This window comes from Nicotiana attenuata, unplaced genomic scaffold, assembly GCF_001879085.1.
Source record: "Nicotiana attenuata strain UT unplaced genomic scaffold, NIATTr2, whole genome shotgun sequence".
Taxonomy (NCBI): Eukaryota; Viridiplantae; Streptophyta; class Magnoliopsida; order Solanales; family Solanaceae; genus Nicotiana; species Nicotiana attenuata.
In genome coordinates, this window is record NW_017671012.1 from 218,800 (window position 1) to 232,408 (window position 13,609).

General features: G+C 37.1%; 2 protein-coding genes across 2 annotated transcripts; one reads left to right on the forward strand and one right to left on the reverse strand.

Annotated features, from left to right (window-relative positions):
• The first annotated feature begins 1,486 nt into the window (after positions 1-1,486).
• On the forward strand, positions 1,487-3,731 carry LOC109205218. The gene is made up of 3 exons (XM_019367903.1): positions 1,487-1,770; positions 2,558-2,959; positions 3,345-3,731. Exons 2-3 carry the CDS (start codon positions 2,660-2,662, stop codon positions 3,486-3,488), a joined length of 444 nt encoding a protein of 147 aa, XP_019223448.1. The 5' UTR covers positions 1,487-1,770; positions 2,558-2,659; the 3' UTR covers positions 3,489-3,731.
• A 514-nt stretch (positions 3,732-4,245) lies between these two features.
• LOC109205216 (MACPF domain-containing protein At4g24290) lies at positions 4,246-12,613 on the reverse strand. The gene is made up of 7 exons (XM_019367902.1): positions 11,743-12,613; positions 11,055-11,293; positions 10,298-10,499; positions 7,419-7,487; positions 7,132-7,318; positions 6,370-6,536; positions 4,246-5,173 (listed from the first exon to the last, which is right to left on the reverse strand). Exons 1-7 carry the CDS (start codon positions 12,001-12,003, stop codon positions 4,493-4,495), a joined length of 1,806 nt encoding a protein of 601 aa, XP_019223447.1. The 5' UTR covers positions 12,004-12,613; the 3' UTR covers positions 4,246-4,492.
• Positions 12,614-13,609: the final 996 nt, after the last annotated feature.

The following is a 13,609-nucleotide window of genomic DNA, read 5'->3' on the forward strand; positions in this document are numbered from 1 at the left end:
TCTATCATTCACGAGCATATCCGACGTAAAACCAAATTAGTTAAATCAGTGATTTAAACATTGTATGATTAAATTGAAAAAAAAAACTATTTACGTTTTAATAATTTTCTCACTTATTCTTCGAGAAAATTATCAGAATTTAGGCCATTCTCATAGGTAGAATTGAGGTGGGGTGAGTGGATAGCTTAAATATAAAAGTGTGAATTTACCTCAAATAATTCAAGAATTTTTTTGAGCTACTAGTAGTGCTTCTGACAAAAAGTTTGTAGGGTTTATGAGACAAAGATTTTAGTAGGTAAATTGAGGAATATATGTAGGAAATTGTCTCAATCACTTCCTTTTTTTTCTAGCTTTTCTCCTTTTTGTGTTACTAATAAAAATACTTTAGTTTTCTTTCTTCTGTTGAATCATGGCTCTACTGCTATAGCACTAGCTGTAAGATTATCAAAAACTTCACCTGCTGCAGCCTTTGTTTATTTTGTTTTTTATTTGTCAGCTTTTCCTTATCCTGCCTATCTAGTTGGAGATCATTTTATTTTTGTATGTTTTGCCAACTTTGAGTGATAAAACCTTATGTTGTTTTTGTGCATCCACTTTTATAGAAACTTTATAAGAAAATCTCTGACTATAAGATATCTTCTTGATAAAGAAAATCATAGTTTTATACCTTTTATAAAGCATGAATTCTTTTCTTTTCTGAATATTTTAATTTTTTTTTAATAAATAAAGATCTTAAATTATTTCACCTCGTATCGACCTGTATTAGGTCTTGATAAAAGGGTAATGTCTCAACTTCGAACTTAAACGACCAGTGATTGGGGCAAAAAATAAATAATAATAATTTTAACTTTTTTACGCTATCAGGTCATCAAAAGATAAATTTAAGTAGCTTTCTTGATAAGTGAAACTAATTACTTGAAAAATAAAGCAGGCAACTTAATGTAAGATAAAACTACAAAAATTCTTTACAAAGTAAGTATATATGGTTTGAATCCGAATATAATTAGCAATTAAAAAGTGAAAAATAGGGTTGAATTTAGATAATAGGAAGCCATCAATAATGGTATCTTGAAAGTGAATGCTTTTGCAAGCATAAAGAGGGGTCACCCTTTGCTTTAGGGTCTGCAGACAGGAGGGCAAACACTTTTTTATTTCTTTAAGTTTGCTTCCCTATATGTCAAAACAAAGTATAGTAATGATTAAGTTTGGTATCAAGATCATCAACAACAAAAAACATAAGAAAAAGAAAGGTAAAATAAAAGGAAAGACAACAAAAATAAAAAAGAGTTTAACTTTTGTGCACTGGCAATATACAATTTCTTACAGCATCAGGTTAAGATTACATACAACAATAGGCAGCTAGTTGTCTAAAATAATCTTGATTTGATAACATAAAGTATACAACAACAACCTACTATAACCGGTTAAAGTACACTGATATTGCACAAATTCATTGCATTATCAATGTGTTATATACAAACAAAAGTCTACTAACTAAGATTATCATATAATTTTGTCTTTATATTTCTTTCTTGCTAGGCATAAAGCTACCTAGTTTGAGCTGTGTTCTTCAGTTAAATTGGAGTCATGTGTTTGTCTATTTCTTCCATCACATGAAACATATAGAATATGATTTTGTCTTCCTCTTAGGATTAAACCCCATTCCTTTTGAATTTCTCTTACAAACATATGGTTGTTCATCACTATTCTTGGTTCCAAATAGATAACATCACAGACCAAGATTGAGACCTCTATCGAGTTCCCTTCAAGGTAATAATCTGAAACTACTCCAATTCTTGAACCCCAAAATTTTAGATTCTTGTGTTGTTTTCCTACTATTCTTCAAAGAGTCTTCTCATTATCTCTTTCCTGCATTTCTTATGTGATAATTGAGAATCTAGTTGTGTGATATATTATTCTGAGAGTGTTACAAAAATGGGAAATTGATATTAAAAGCTGATCCTTAACAGCATAAGTACAGCCAAATGTGGAAAAACCAACAACTTGATGTTGAAGTAAGATTATGTGTGTCAATAAAGGGAATGGTGTTAATAGTTTCTACTTTCTACTAAACTACTTCTCTGGAGATCATGATTTGCATAATAAAATAATGAAAACAAGAAGACATGATCATGATATTTTCAGAAATGAAATAAACCTCTCTTGACTTCAAAGCAAAAAACCAACATTTGCTACCATGAAGTTGTTTTTTCTTGAGCTTTATCACACAGAGTAGGAAGTTCTAAATTCTCATGATGAAATAAGGAGTCTTCTCTTTGAAATGTACAAACAAAATGTCATTATATGCTAGCATTAGTTAATCCTCTTTGCCTTAGAGACACAGAGGATAATATCTAAGATAGATCCTTATATATTCTGCCATTCAAGCAGAGGACGGATTCATGATTTAACTTAACAGATTCAACTTTTATGTTCTCACCATTAAACCCATTGCACTTATGCAATTATAGGTTCAAAACTTAATATTTATTGAAATTTTAGTGATTTTTTAAGTGTATTGGTATCAGCCTCTTTGCCTTTTTCTTTTGTTTGACAGGCATTTATAGTTAAACCAACTATTCCATTTAGATTACTGCATCACTTATGAGCTGCTAGCACTCTTCGGCTCAATTTTTATAGAGATTGATCAGAAGTTGACATGAGTATGAGTGAACAATTTGGTTCAGAAAGATCAAATCCATGGAACATTCACTCAAGTTCAGAACCTAGTCCTTCCCAAACACAAGTTAACAGACAAGGACAATGGAAGAACTTTGGCACATCGATGGATGCCATTTCTTTTGGTTTTGTTGCTACAGCTATCCTCATATCTATGTTTCTCATCATGGCCATCTTTGAACATCTCTTCAAGCCTAGCCCCCCCTTCTCTTCGGCTCAAGATAGTAGAAACAGTTCCTTGGAGTTGGGCTCGATTCAGAAACGTGCAAGTTCACAAACAGTAAGTTCCCCAAATGCATTTAAACAATTTGTCCCCGAAAGTGATGTTGGGAAGTTACATAAAAACTATTCACTTCTCCAATACTTGAAAGTCTGCTAGAAGTAATTCATCTAGAGTAAACACCAATTTTATACTAGTGCTTTTTTCTGTTGTTTCCCGGTATATCATGCCTATTAATCCCTTTTACTTCTTTCTCTAGAGCATCTTTTGGTTCAAACATCTTTCCCTCCACATGCTTTATAGGTCTAGAATGAGCTAACACTCAATTCAAATAGATTTTCTGCAACCATTCAAGAAAATTATGAACATGAAAAAGGCAGATGCAAAATCTAGTTATGAAGATCAAAGTACCAATATGATTAATGAATATTTTTTGTTTGCACAGGTAGAAACACCATATCCGTCAGATTACACAGTTTTGATGCCAGGACAACAGTATCCTACCTTCATTGCCAAGCCAACTCCACTGCCTTGTCCAAGGGAAGGGGTTTATTGGCCTTCCCATGGACATAGTTTCCCCTTCTCTTAATGTTTCTAAAAGAATAGTTAATTTTATCATATGTTTAAATCCTAGAAAGAATATTTATGTAATCTTAAAAAATGTCACCAATCCCATAATCTAGCACTCTGTTACCCTACTCTGACATGTAAATTAGCTGTCAGACGAAAACTGAAGTTTTGCACATTAGGAAGAAGGAAAATTTGGGTTGACGTTGGATTGATTTTGTGTAACATACTGTCTTTTCGTCTATTGACTGAGTTCCGCTTTTTAGTTTTATCTCTTCCAATATGTGAGAAGTGAGGAATGCTAGCATTATTTTATACCACTTGAGAAGGGTGCACACTCCAGAAGGCGCACTGTGCTTCGACTTGCGAATATATCAGCTAAAGTTCAGTAGGCTAAGTTTTCAGTTTTTGTTCATTTGGAGTAAGCTTCTTTTACTATGTGAAATTTTACCCATTTTTTTACCAATTGAGCTTGTGCACTTCATTCTACTTCTATCAGCTTAGTTCTAAGATTATGGCTAATGTTTTGTGCATGAGTCTGAAATGGATATCAAACCTTCACCTTATGAAAACTGCAATGTGAGAACAAAGAATAACTTCCATTGATGACCAAACAAAAAAGGAAAATCGAAATGCATTGTACCTGTGGCTTCAAATTTTTGCAAGTCATACTCAAGTTCTCATCTACCCACACAGGATTCTTGCTAGAGTTGATCTCAACCAAATAATAGTTGATTTTCCTGATTGGTTTAGCACCGAAGTCAGCAATGACGCATATATTTGAGAGAAAATAAGTTAAAATTATATTACAACCAACATTGTCAAGATTTACATTTAGCTTGAAACAAAAGAGAGAACAAACATTACAAAGTACAGAACAGTAGCCTATCCCCTTTTTAGGCACTTTCACCAGGTTTTATACAACAGGTGGTTCAACATCGAGAAAGTCAGCAACAAACTATGCTGCCACTTCGCCCTCTAGAGTTTGATTTTCTGTCTAAAGCATAAAAGAGAACCTATTCTCATTTACTCTGGTATTTCATCGTCGGGTTGTATTACAGTAAGCAAGGAATATTTGACCCTCAGACAGATCCTTCCTTTCTCAACCATAAGCCTTGCACCGGAAACAACCCAATAACCGGGAGGTTCTTGTGGTCCTCGCGTCATCTCAGTAGTATCGACAAATTTCAAGAGCTTAGGGGCTTGCACAGGAACGGGAGGACCACCAGGGTAAATGGCGGAATTTATGTTCACATCAGCTGGCTTTGGAGGTGGCTTCTGAACTGATGTAAAGTGCTGGCTAATGAGAGTTGATATCAGTCCAGATTTGCGGGCCAACCCAGGGGAACCATCCCACTCCGGGTGCTTTACCATAGTAGCTCCCATGACAGTCGAGAAACGGAGTCTCAGAAAGAGGACCTTTTTAAACCCGCAATCCCCAACTTCCAATTGTGCTCCAGTAACAATGTTAAGATCCTCATAAGATTCAACAGGAGCAGTGCAGACATGAGAAAAGTTCTTCCATTGAACTTTTTCATAGTATTTGCGATCATATGATTCTCGATGAAAATTTCCGTTTGGATCATCTTCAAGCTGGAAGACTTTAGGAAGAGATGAGAGATGCTGCAAATGGACAGCTAAGCGGTTACTCCTTTTACCTTCAAGGTACAAACGGAGTCCAGTCACTGGCCTCTTGCCAACATCAACCTGCAATGAAAAATATGAATCACATGGACGCCTAGAAAAAAGGTAATAAGCAGACTTTTCAACAGTGTTTTCCCTTCCTTCCTTTCCTGATCCCAAGCATTCGGTACCAGACCAAAAGAAACTAATGAGGCCAACTTAACTTACTTAAAACTTAAATGGAACTTAATAGAAACAGCCTTTGAAAGACTGAGAACAGTGCTGTACACTTCAAGCTGCTCCTCACCCATAATAGTTCACTGGGGCATACGTTGTTATTTAAATGAAGAACTAATGTTATAGTCTCACATCCCTTCGAGAAGATATTATTACTAGGGATCATGTGTATTAAATATATGGAGAAATACAACCAAATCCTACCGAAAAAAAATATGTCATAGTTCTCTCTAACATACCCACCAATAAATGTCTCCTGATTTATATGCCTTCAACTGTTACAAATAAATCAGAGATAATGATAAGAGATTTTTTGTGGGAAGGAAAGAAGGGGGAGAAGAAATTTTATTTGGAAGATTGGAGAAGTACAAGAACCCCTGGTTCATTTAGGGTTAGGATTTGGATTGTCCTCATTTAACATGGTGCTACTAGGGAAATAATTAGATTTGTTCTAGAGGAGAATGATTTATGGAAAAAGATAATAGCCATTCAGAAGGGAATTTCATAATAGACGGTCACGGGTGAGGTGACAAACTCTCACGGGGTGAATTTGCTAAAAAAGGATTATGAGAGGCAAGGAAAAGTTTACTAAATCTGTCGACTATATTGTCGATAATGGGAAATAGGATACACTTTAAGAAGAAGGATGCATGATCTGATAGATAACTTTGTGGGAGCATACACACCACAATATGAACAATGACGAGCTTGAAGAGTTCCTGTGGAATACTTATGATGGCTACTAAGGTGAGATGGGGAGACAAAGATGATATACTGAGGGTCGAGAGCAAAACCCTTAACTGTGAGATCACATTACACCGAGTTAGTCGAAGAACGGGAAAAACGGCAGCGGCGAAGAATATATGAAACACCAAGGCCCCAAATAAAAAGTAGCTATTCCCCTCGGTATGCAGTGTGGTATGCAATGTTAATCGCATATATCTTCAGGAAGATGACAGGATTATTTTAAGTTGGTGTTGCTGTGTAAGAAGTACAAAGAGGATATAATCTCAAACTGAGGTGTTAAAATTAAGAGAGCTCACCGTAGTGGTGTTCACATAAAGCCTGGGACCCAATAAACTAAACTGCAAAGATGCAAAATTTGAATGCCTTCTCTGAGGACCAAGCGGAAGATCACCGAAGATTGGTGCCCACTGCCTTGGCAGCTGAAATTCCAAAAACTGGTGAAGCTCTTCAATTGGTGGTTTATCTGCATAATAGACAACACTTTATATAAGGGTAAAGCATATTTCCCGGTAATCGTAATAAACACCCAAATGCAGTTAATTGACTATCAAATTCTTAGGAGCCGTCTCAAAAAAATTCATAAAAGCTTTTTGAAAAATAATGAAAAAAGAAGTTCATAAAGGAAAGGGTTTTAGATAACTGCAAATTTTTGAAGATTTATAAGACCTTTATGAGTGGAAAAAGATTTACTCTCTTCTCTTTTTATCGAAAAACTTTTTGCAAGATTTAAAAAATATTCCACTAACAAATGAGATGTTAATATTTTGAGAAAATGCAGACATTTAAATCAGCCATCATTCTTTAGGATAACTAGCACGCTCTGCACTCCTCCCTCTTACTTTGATAATATCCTATATTTGTTGAGAGTGCAAACTTATTTAAATCAGAAAGTTGCAAAATTAGCAGGAAATCAGCAGGCCGTCCTCCCTTTATCATTTGCCAATAACTATCACATGGAAATGTTACATTTGGCAATGTACATTACACATAGAACTCAAAAACTTATATTGCATAGAAGTTAGAGGCAAGAAAACAACAAATAGTGTCCTCTAACTTACAGCGCAAGTACAGATTTATAGCATGACTCAAAAATCCACTTCCTGAGATGCCATTCAACAGTGAGGTGATAGGGATGAAGGACATTGAGATCACATCAGGCTCCTGATACACACTTTGTAACCACTGATTATGCGTCAAGCCTCTGCTATCACCTCCACCCCTCCTCTTGCAAATGCTAACAGTATCCTGCCATTTCAGTAGCCAATTGACAAATTGCACAAACTTGTTTCAGAACTCTAAAGTGCAGAAAATTTAACAGACATGATGGAGACCCTATACCACATACCTCCTTATGTGTATATGAACCTGATATGTTGGGATCAGCAAACCTTAGCCGGTGCTCCCTGATCTCAAACTGAGGCAACATTTTCAAAATTAGAGACTTAGGCAATAGATTCATAATAACAGTAACACACCAATATAAACAACAACAATAACTACCCAGTAAAATTCCACATAGTGGGTCTGGGGAGGGTAATGTGTACGCAGACCTTACCCCTGCCCCGATAGGGCAGAGAGGCTGTTTCCGATAGACCCTCGGCTCAGAAAGACGGAAATAAAAAACAAGAAAAGAGAATTCATTAGTAACTCCAGTAGAAACTGTTATAGTAACAGAAGCATAAAAACCAAAAGATGAATGACATGCAATAACAGTAACCAGAGTCTGAGGCCCGGGGCTAAGATAAACAGCAAGAATAGTGTGGGTTCAACATAAACTGCAAGCCATCTAAGATCAACCGTAATCCAACCCCGCCTCATCCCCGGTATGAAGTAAGGAAAGCTCTACTACCCATATCCTACAACCCTAATGCTTGACCTCCAGGCCTTCCTATCAAGGGCCATGTCCTCGGAAATCTGCAGTCGTACCATGTCCTGCCTGATCACCTCTCCCAATACTTCTTAGGTCTCCCTCTACCTCTCCTCGTACCCACCACGGTCAACCGCTCACACCTACTCACCGGTGCACCAAGGCTTCTCCTCTACACGTGCCCGAACCACCTGAGCCTCGCTTCCCGCATCTTGTCATCCGCAGGGGCGACGCCCACCTTCTTCCAAATATCTTCATTCCTAATCTTGTCTATCCTAGTGGGCCCGCACATCCACCTCAGCATCCGCATCTCTGCTACTTTCATACTCTGGATATGGGAGTTCTTAACCGGCCAACACTCTGCCCCATACAACATGGCCGGTCTAACCACAGCTCTATAAAACTTACCTTTGAGTATCGGTGGCACTTTCTTGTCACAGAAGACTCCAGATGCAAGCCTCCATTTCATCCAGCCCGCCCCTATGCGGTGAGTGACGTCCTCGTCGATCTCTCCGTCCCCCTGAATAACCGACCCAAGGTACTTGAAGTTATCTCTCTTGGGGATGACATGTGACCCAAGCCTCACGTCCCCACCTACTTCCCTCGACTCAGCGCTAAACTTGCACTCCAGGTACTCTGTCTTAGACCTGCTCAATTTGAAACCCTTAGACTCGAGAGTCTGTCTCCAAACCTCCAATCTCTCGTCAACACCGGCCCTCGTCTCGTCAATTAAAACTATGTCATCAGCAAATAACATACACCATGGCACCTCCCCTAGAATATAGTGTGTCAAAGCATCCATCACCAAGGCAAATAAGAACGGGCTAAGCGCAGAGCCTTGGTGTAATCCCATAACAACCGGGAAATGCTCCAAGTCGCCTCCCACAGTCCTAACCTTAGTCTTAGCTCCATTATACATGTCCTTGATCGCTCTTATGTAGGCTACCGGCACGCCCTTCGCCTCAAGACATCTCCAGAGCACCTCCCTAGAAACCTTGTCATACGCTTTCTCCAAGTCAATAAACACCATGTGCAGATCCTTCTTCTTATCCCTGTACTGTTCCACCAACCTCCTAATAAGGTGGATAGCTTCCGTAGTGGAGCGGCCCGGCATGAACCCAAACTGATTGTCGGATATAGACGTCGTCTTCCTCACTCTCACCTCCACCACCCTCTCCCAGACTTTCATGGTATGGCTAAGTAACTTGATACCCCTATAATTGTTACAACACTGGATATCACCTTTGTTCTTGTACAACGGTACCACTGTACTCGACCTCCATTCCTCCGGCATCCTCTTCGTCCTAAAAATTACATTGAATAACCTAGTTAGCCATTCCAATCCTGCTCTACCCACATACTTCCAAAACTCAACCGGAATTTCATCTGGCCCGATCGCTCTACCCCTACTCATCTTACGCAAAGCCCCCACGACCTCCTCCACCTTAATGCGCCTGCAATACCTAAAATCTCGGAGACTCTCCGAATGCCCCAAGTCCCCTAGCGCTATATCCCGGTCCCCCTCCTCATTTAGAAGACCATAAAAGTACGTCTGTCATCTCTGCTTAATCTGGGACTCTCCCATCAATACTCTACCATCCTCGTCTTTGATGCACCTTACTTGGTCCAGATCCCGGGCCTTACTCTACCAATATGTAGTGAAATTTTTTCCAATAATCTAATGGTTATAAAAAAAACCCTGATTTTGAACCTGACAATATGGATTCAACTAACATCCAACTGTCTGACAAATGCACCTATAAAGTAAATCCATCTGCAGATATTAATTAAATCTGCCTATACGGAATCCCTAAATAACTGAAAGCCAGTTGCACTTGAATTAATTTTCTTTTTTTATGAAAGAAGCCAATTGCACTTAAAATATTTGTGTCAAAACATTTTTGAGTCATAAAGAAATAAGATTAACATAAAAACATAAACTTAAGATTATTTTGTTTCTGAATCCAAAGGAGCTGACCCGCCGTGAAATGCTTGTATTAAGTAATATGCTCAAAGGTAATCAGTGATCATCCTTGCTTCTACTGTAAATAGCACCTCAAAGCTGGAGAATCTAGGTTAAGAACTTCTAATACAAGTTGAAAATATTAGATAGAAGGCACCAACTAGTGTTGTTTAGATGGTCAGATGTATAAGTGCTTTAACACGTACAACTAAAATTCTAGGGTATTTCTGGGTAGTGTTGCCAAAGTAAGAAAAGAGTTGTCATCTTGATAAAAGAAGTAAGAAAAGTGTGATCAGCATATGGTTTTTGAAAGCTCCATATAAGGGTATATTTCATGTGTGTGTTAGTGTTTGTTGTGATTGTGGAAATAGGAGGGTCAGGCAAGATCCTTAACCTTCTCGTTCTGATGTGCCTGCTCAGATCCCATTCCGCCTTGTTCATTTGCACCTGAAAACCTCTTATCTGCCATTGCCTTCAAACGCTTTTGCACGTCTGCAGGGAGAAGGGAGGAGGAGTGCTGCTGTTTCATATATATTACATCCTTTCCTCCCATCTTTATACCAACAATGACATGAGTACCAAATTTTTCAATAAACCTGAAAAATGAACAAAATTTCACGACTAGTGTGATAGAGTTCTAATAGACTAGAACTGTCCAGTAAACAGTGTGTTGCTTGTACTTGACCAATTTATAAATGACACTAAAGCAGGTAGATACGAGATAGTGGCCTAACAACCAGTTGGACCAAAGCCCTCTAACCCCAATTTGTAACTTGAAGAGTTATGTGATTTTGGTAAAACTAGAATGCCTCAAGATAAAGAAAAGAATATGCAAAGAACTCAAAGGACGTTGAGGTACAGTTAATATTGAGGTGCCATTAACTGTTTCCTTTCCCTTCTGTGCATACATTTTTGTTTAGAATTTAAACGGAAACAGAGTGGTAAAAGTTTGATTAAACAGTAAGGGAAGAAATTAAAGCAAGGTCCAGATGGAGTGTGGATCTGAAGGAGCTTGTTTTTTCAATTGGACCACAAGATGTTCACACCGATGAACAACCTCCTTCAGACAGAAATCCATTGAATGGAGACTATCTTGAAATAAGAAATCAGTATTATAAATGTTTATCAGTTTAAATATGTAAAAAAATTACCTTGCTAATGCCGCAGGATCCCATGTTGATGGAACTTCCTTTTTAACATAATCGCACAACACCATTTGAGATTTTTCAAGAGCAACAGAGTATAATGTGATGAACACACCATCAAAAGCAAGGGTCTTGGTGTATGCTGCATCCTTCTGCCAAGAACCAGAAAACTCGAACATAGTATTGAAGAGCCCTGAAGGAATTTTACCAGTCACGGATACTTCCTGATTGAACTGCTCTGACATCTGCAGTTAAAACAAGGAACTTATAGATTGAGCACAAAAATAAGACTGGCAAAATTTGCAGAAAATAGCTGCTCTGCTCAACTTTTCAATAATTAACAGCCAAAAAAAGACTAGAAGTACATGTACAAAAGTGAGTTATTTTCCCATTTATGTTTACCTCTAACCATTCGCCGTGATTGAGAAACTAAAAGACAATAACATGAAGATAGCATCACCGCTCCTACTGTAAAAAATTATACATTAAAATACTCCTACTTCTTAGTATAAAATAATAACCAGCTAGCATCATAAAATACATATAAAATAGCACATCCACACAACAACCACAACAGATTCTAACCTCTTCATAGAAAAGCAAATAACATAAGAAAAACGATAGCCCTATAGCAACTTAAAGGTGTAGGGAACATGAGATTTAATGACCAAAGACAAGTAGAAACAGAAGATACCTGTTGGAAAGAAAGAACATCAGAGCGAAACCTCGTGAGTTCTCCTTTATCACATTTGATAGATTTTGACACATTAGGGATTGAAATACCACCAGGAAGCACAACCTCCCGGCCCTCGTCTTCATCAATTTCAATTAAACGCCTATTACCCGGATGACCTTTACAATACTTGAGCCTCAAGTCCAATGATATATCATATCCACATCCTATCGACTCAATCGCAACCTTAGCTGCTTCAGCAGCAGGTAACTTCAACGCCATTCGTCACAACATCATCCTAATTTCAAAAATGACCTCACTGACACAATTGTTCAAACATTACCACACATGCAACCTATATATGGAACAATGTGAAAGTCACTGCGTTTACTAGATAAGTCAAAAGACAGCTGTAACTAAAGAACTATCAAAAGTTTCGAAAACCTTATAGTATCAATCTGGAAACTTGAAAAACTCAATTCCCGAGCTGAGAAATGCAATTTTTTCTTTTTTGCATCAAATTAAATACACAAATTCAACAACAAAGCCCTAGAATCACGCCGTACACGTGCATTTTCTACGTAGATATTTAGTTCACGAAAAACCTCGGAAATAAATCGGCGAGCATTTCACTCAAGTACGGACTCGAAACCCTAGCTGAGGTGTATCGAAATAGGGAGTTGAAGATCCAAAGATTTTGCATTGACTAAAGATTGAAGCTCAGATCTAGAGAAAGAAATTCGCAGACGACGGCGAGGAATTTCCGAAGAGGATTTATTTGAGGTTAAAGAATAAAGAGGGAACAATCGCGAAATGGAAACTCTGTATTTAATTGTTTTTAGCTTTTTATGGCAATTTTATTGTATGAGAAAGAAGATTTTAATAGTGACAGGAGTAGAGTGACGACGTCAACGGGGATTCTAAGTTGACTAACAGTTTTACGGTCTTTAGACCGCCAATCAGTGAAAGCAACGTGTTTGAACTAAAGAGGGAAACTATGTTATAAAATTTAAATTACACTAAACATCCTTTAATATGACTTAATTATGCAAACATCTCTTAATTTCGAATTCGTACACTTTCACCCCCCATATCGTGAAAATTCAGCATAACTTTTAATTTGAACAAAATTTTCATTTTGCTAGGATGTTAAATGTTTAAATTTGAAAAGAAAAAAGATTGAGGCAGATCTATAGTTAATGCTATTAAATATATATAACTAAAAAATAAATCAAAATTACAATTAGAAGATCATGTGTACTTAATTACCTTATGAACGTTAGGGAAGAAACAAAGATTTGTTACAAAGTTTTCTTTACGCTTTTGATTAACAATAAATTTTTAAAAAAAATGGAAAAACATATATTTCAAAACTCTTAATAGGAAATGATCATGAATTATTTCATAAGATATGTTAATTCACAAGTAATAATTTTCTTATATTATGTGTGGCAATATTTTAAAGCCTTTGTTGTGAAAATCATAACCAAAATCATGTGGCATCCCTTCTAGAAGCCATTAGAAAGATGGCAAAATGCTTTTGTAAAGTGACAAATTTCATACGTTTTGCAATGCAAAACAAAGCTTCATGCAAATGAGGCTATAAGTAGTCACTGTCAATCTCTCCTTTTCATCATTAGCAACTTACAAGACAAAAGAAATAGTTCTATCTTCTTTCCGTCTTGTACATCATTCTCCTTCTAATCTTATTCTATATATTTTAATTGGCATAAGATATTAGTTGTTTTTTACTTCCAACTAGCTGGGTTTGTAATTTAATATTTTGTTGATTCATGTATCCTCTAAATAAAATAGAGGTAAGATTATTTAATTCCGAGGAAATATTTCACACTGCTGAAATAGTTTCTTAGGACAATGCCCAGCACGA

Bases quoted from the DNA above. Each gene is read 5' to 3' on its own strand.
- LOC109205218 (XM_019367903.1), top strand. From the start codon at position 2,660: ATGAGTATGAGTGAACAATTTGGTTCAGAAAGATCAAATCCATGGAAC. The intron at 2,960-3,344 runs GTAAGTTCCCCA...TTGTTTGCACAG, and splicing joins AACGTGCAAGTTCACAAACA to GTAGAAACACCATATCCGTC.
- LOC109205216 (XM_019367902.1), bottom strand. From the start codon at position 12,003: ATGGCGTTGAAGTTACCTGCTGCTGAAGCAGCTAAGGTTGCGATTGAG. The intron at 11,294-11,742 runs GTATCTTCTGTT...TTTTAACTGCAG, and splicing joins ATGTTCTTTCTTTCCAACAG to ATGTCAGAGCAGTTCAATCA. The intron at 6,537-7,131 runs GTAAGTTAGAGG...TCTATTATGCAG, and splicing joins TATAAATCTGTACTTGCGCT to ATAAACCACCAATTGAAGAG.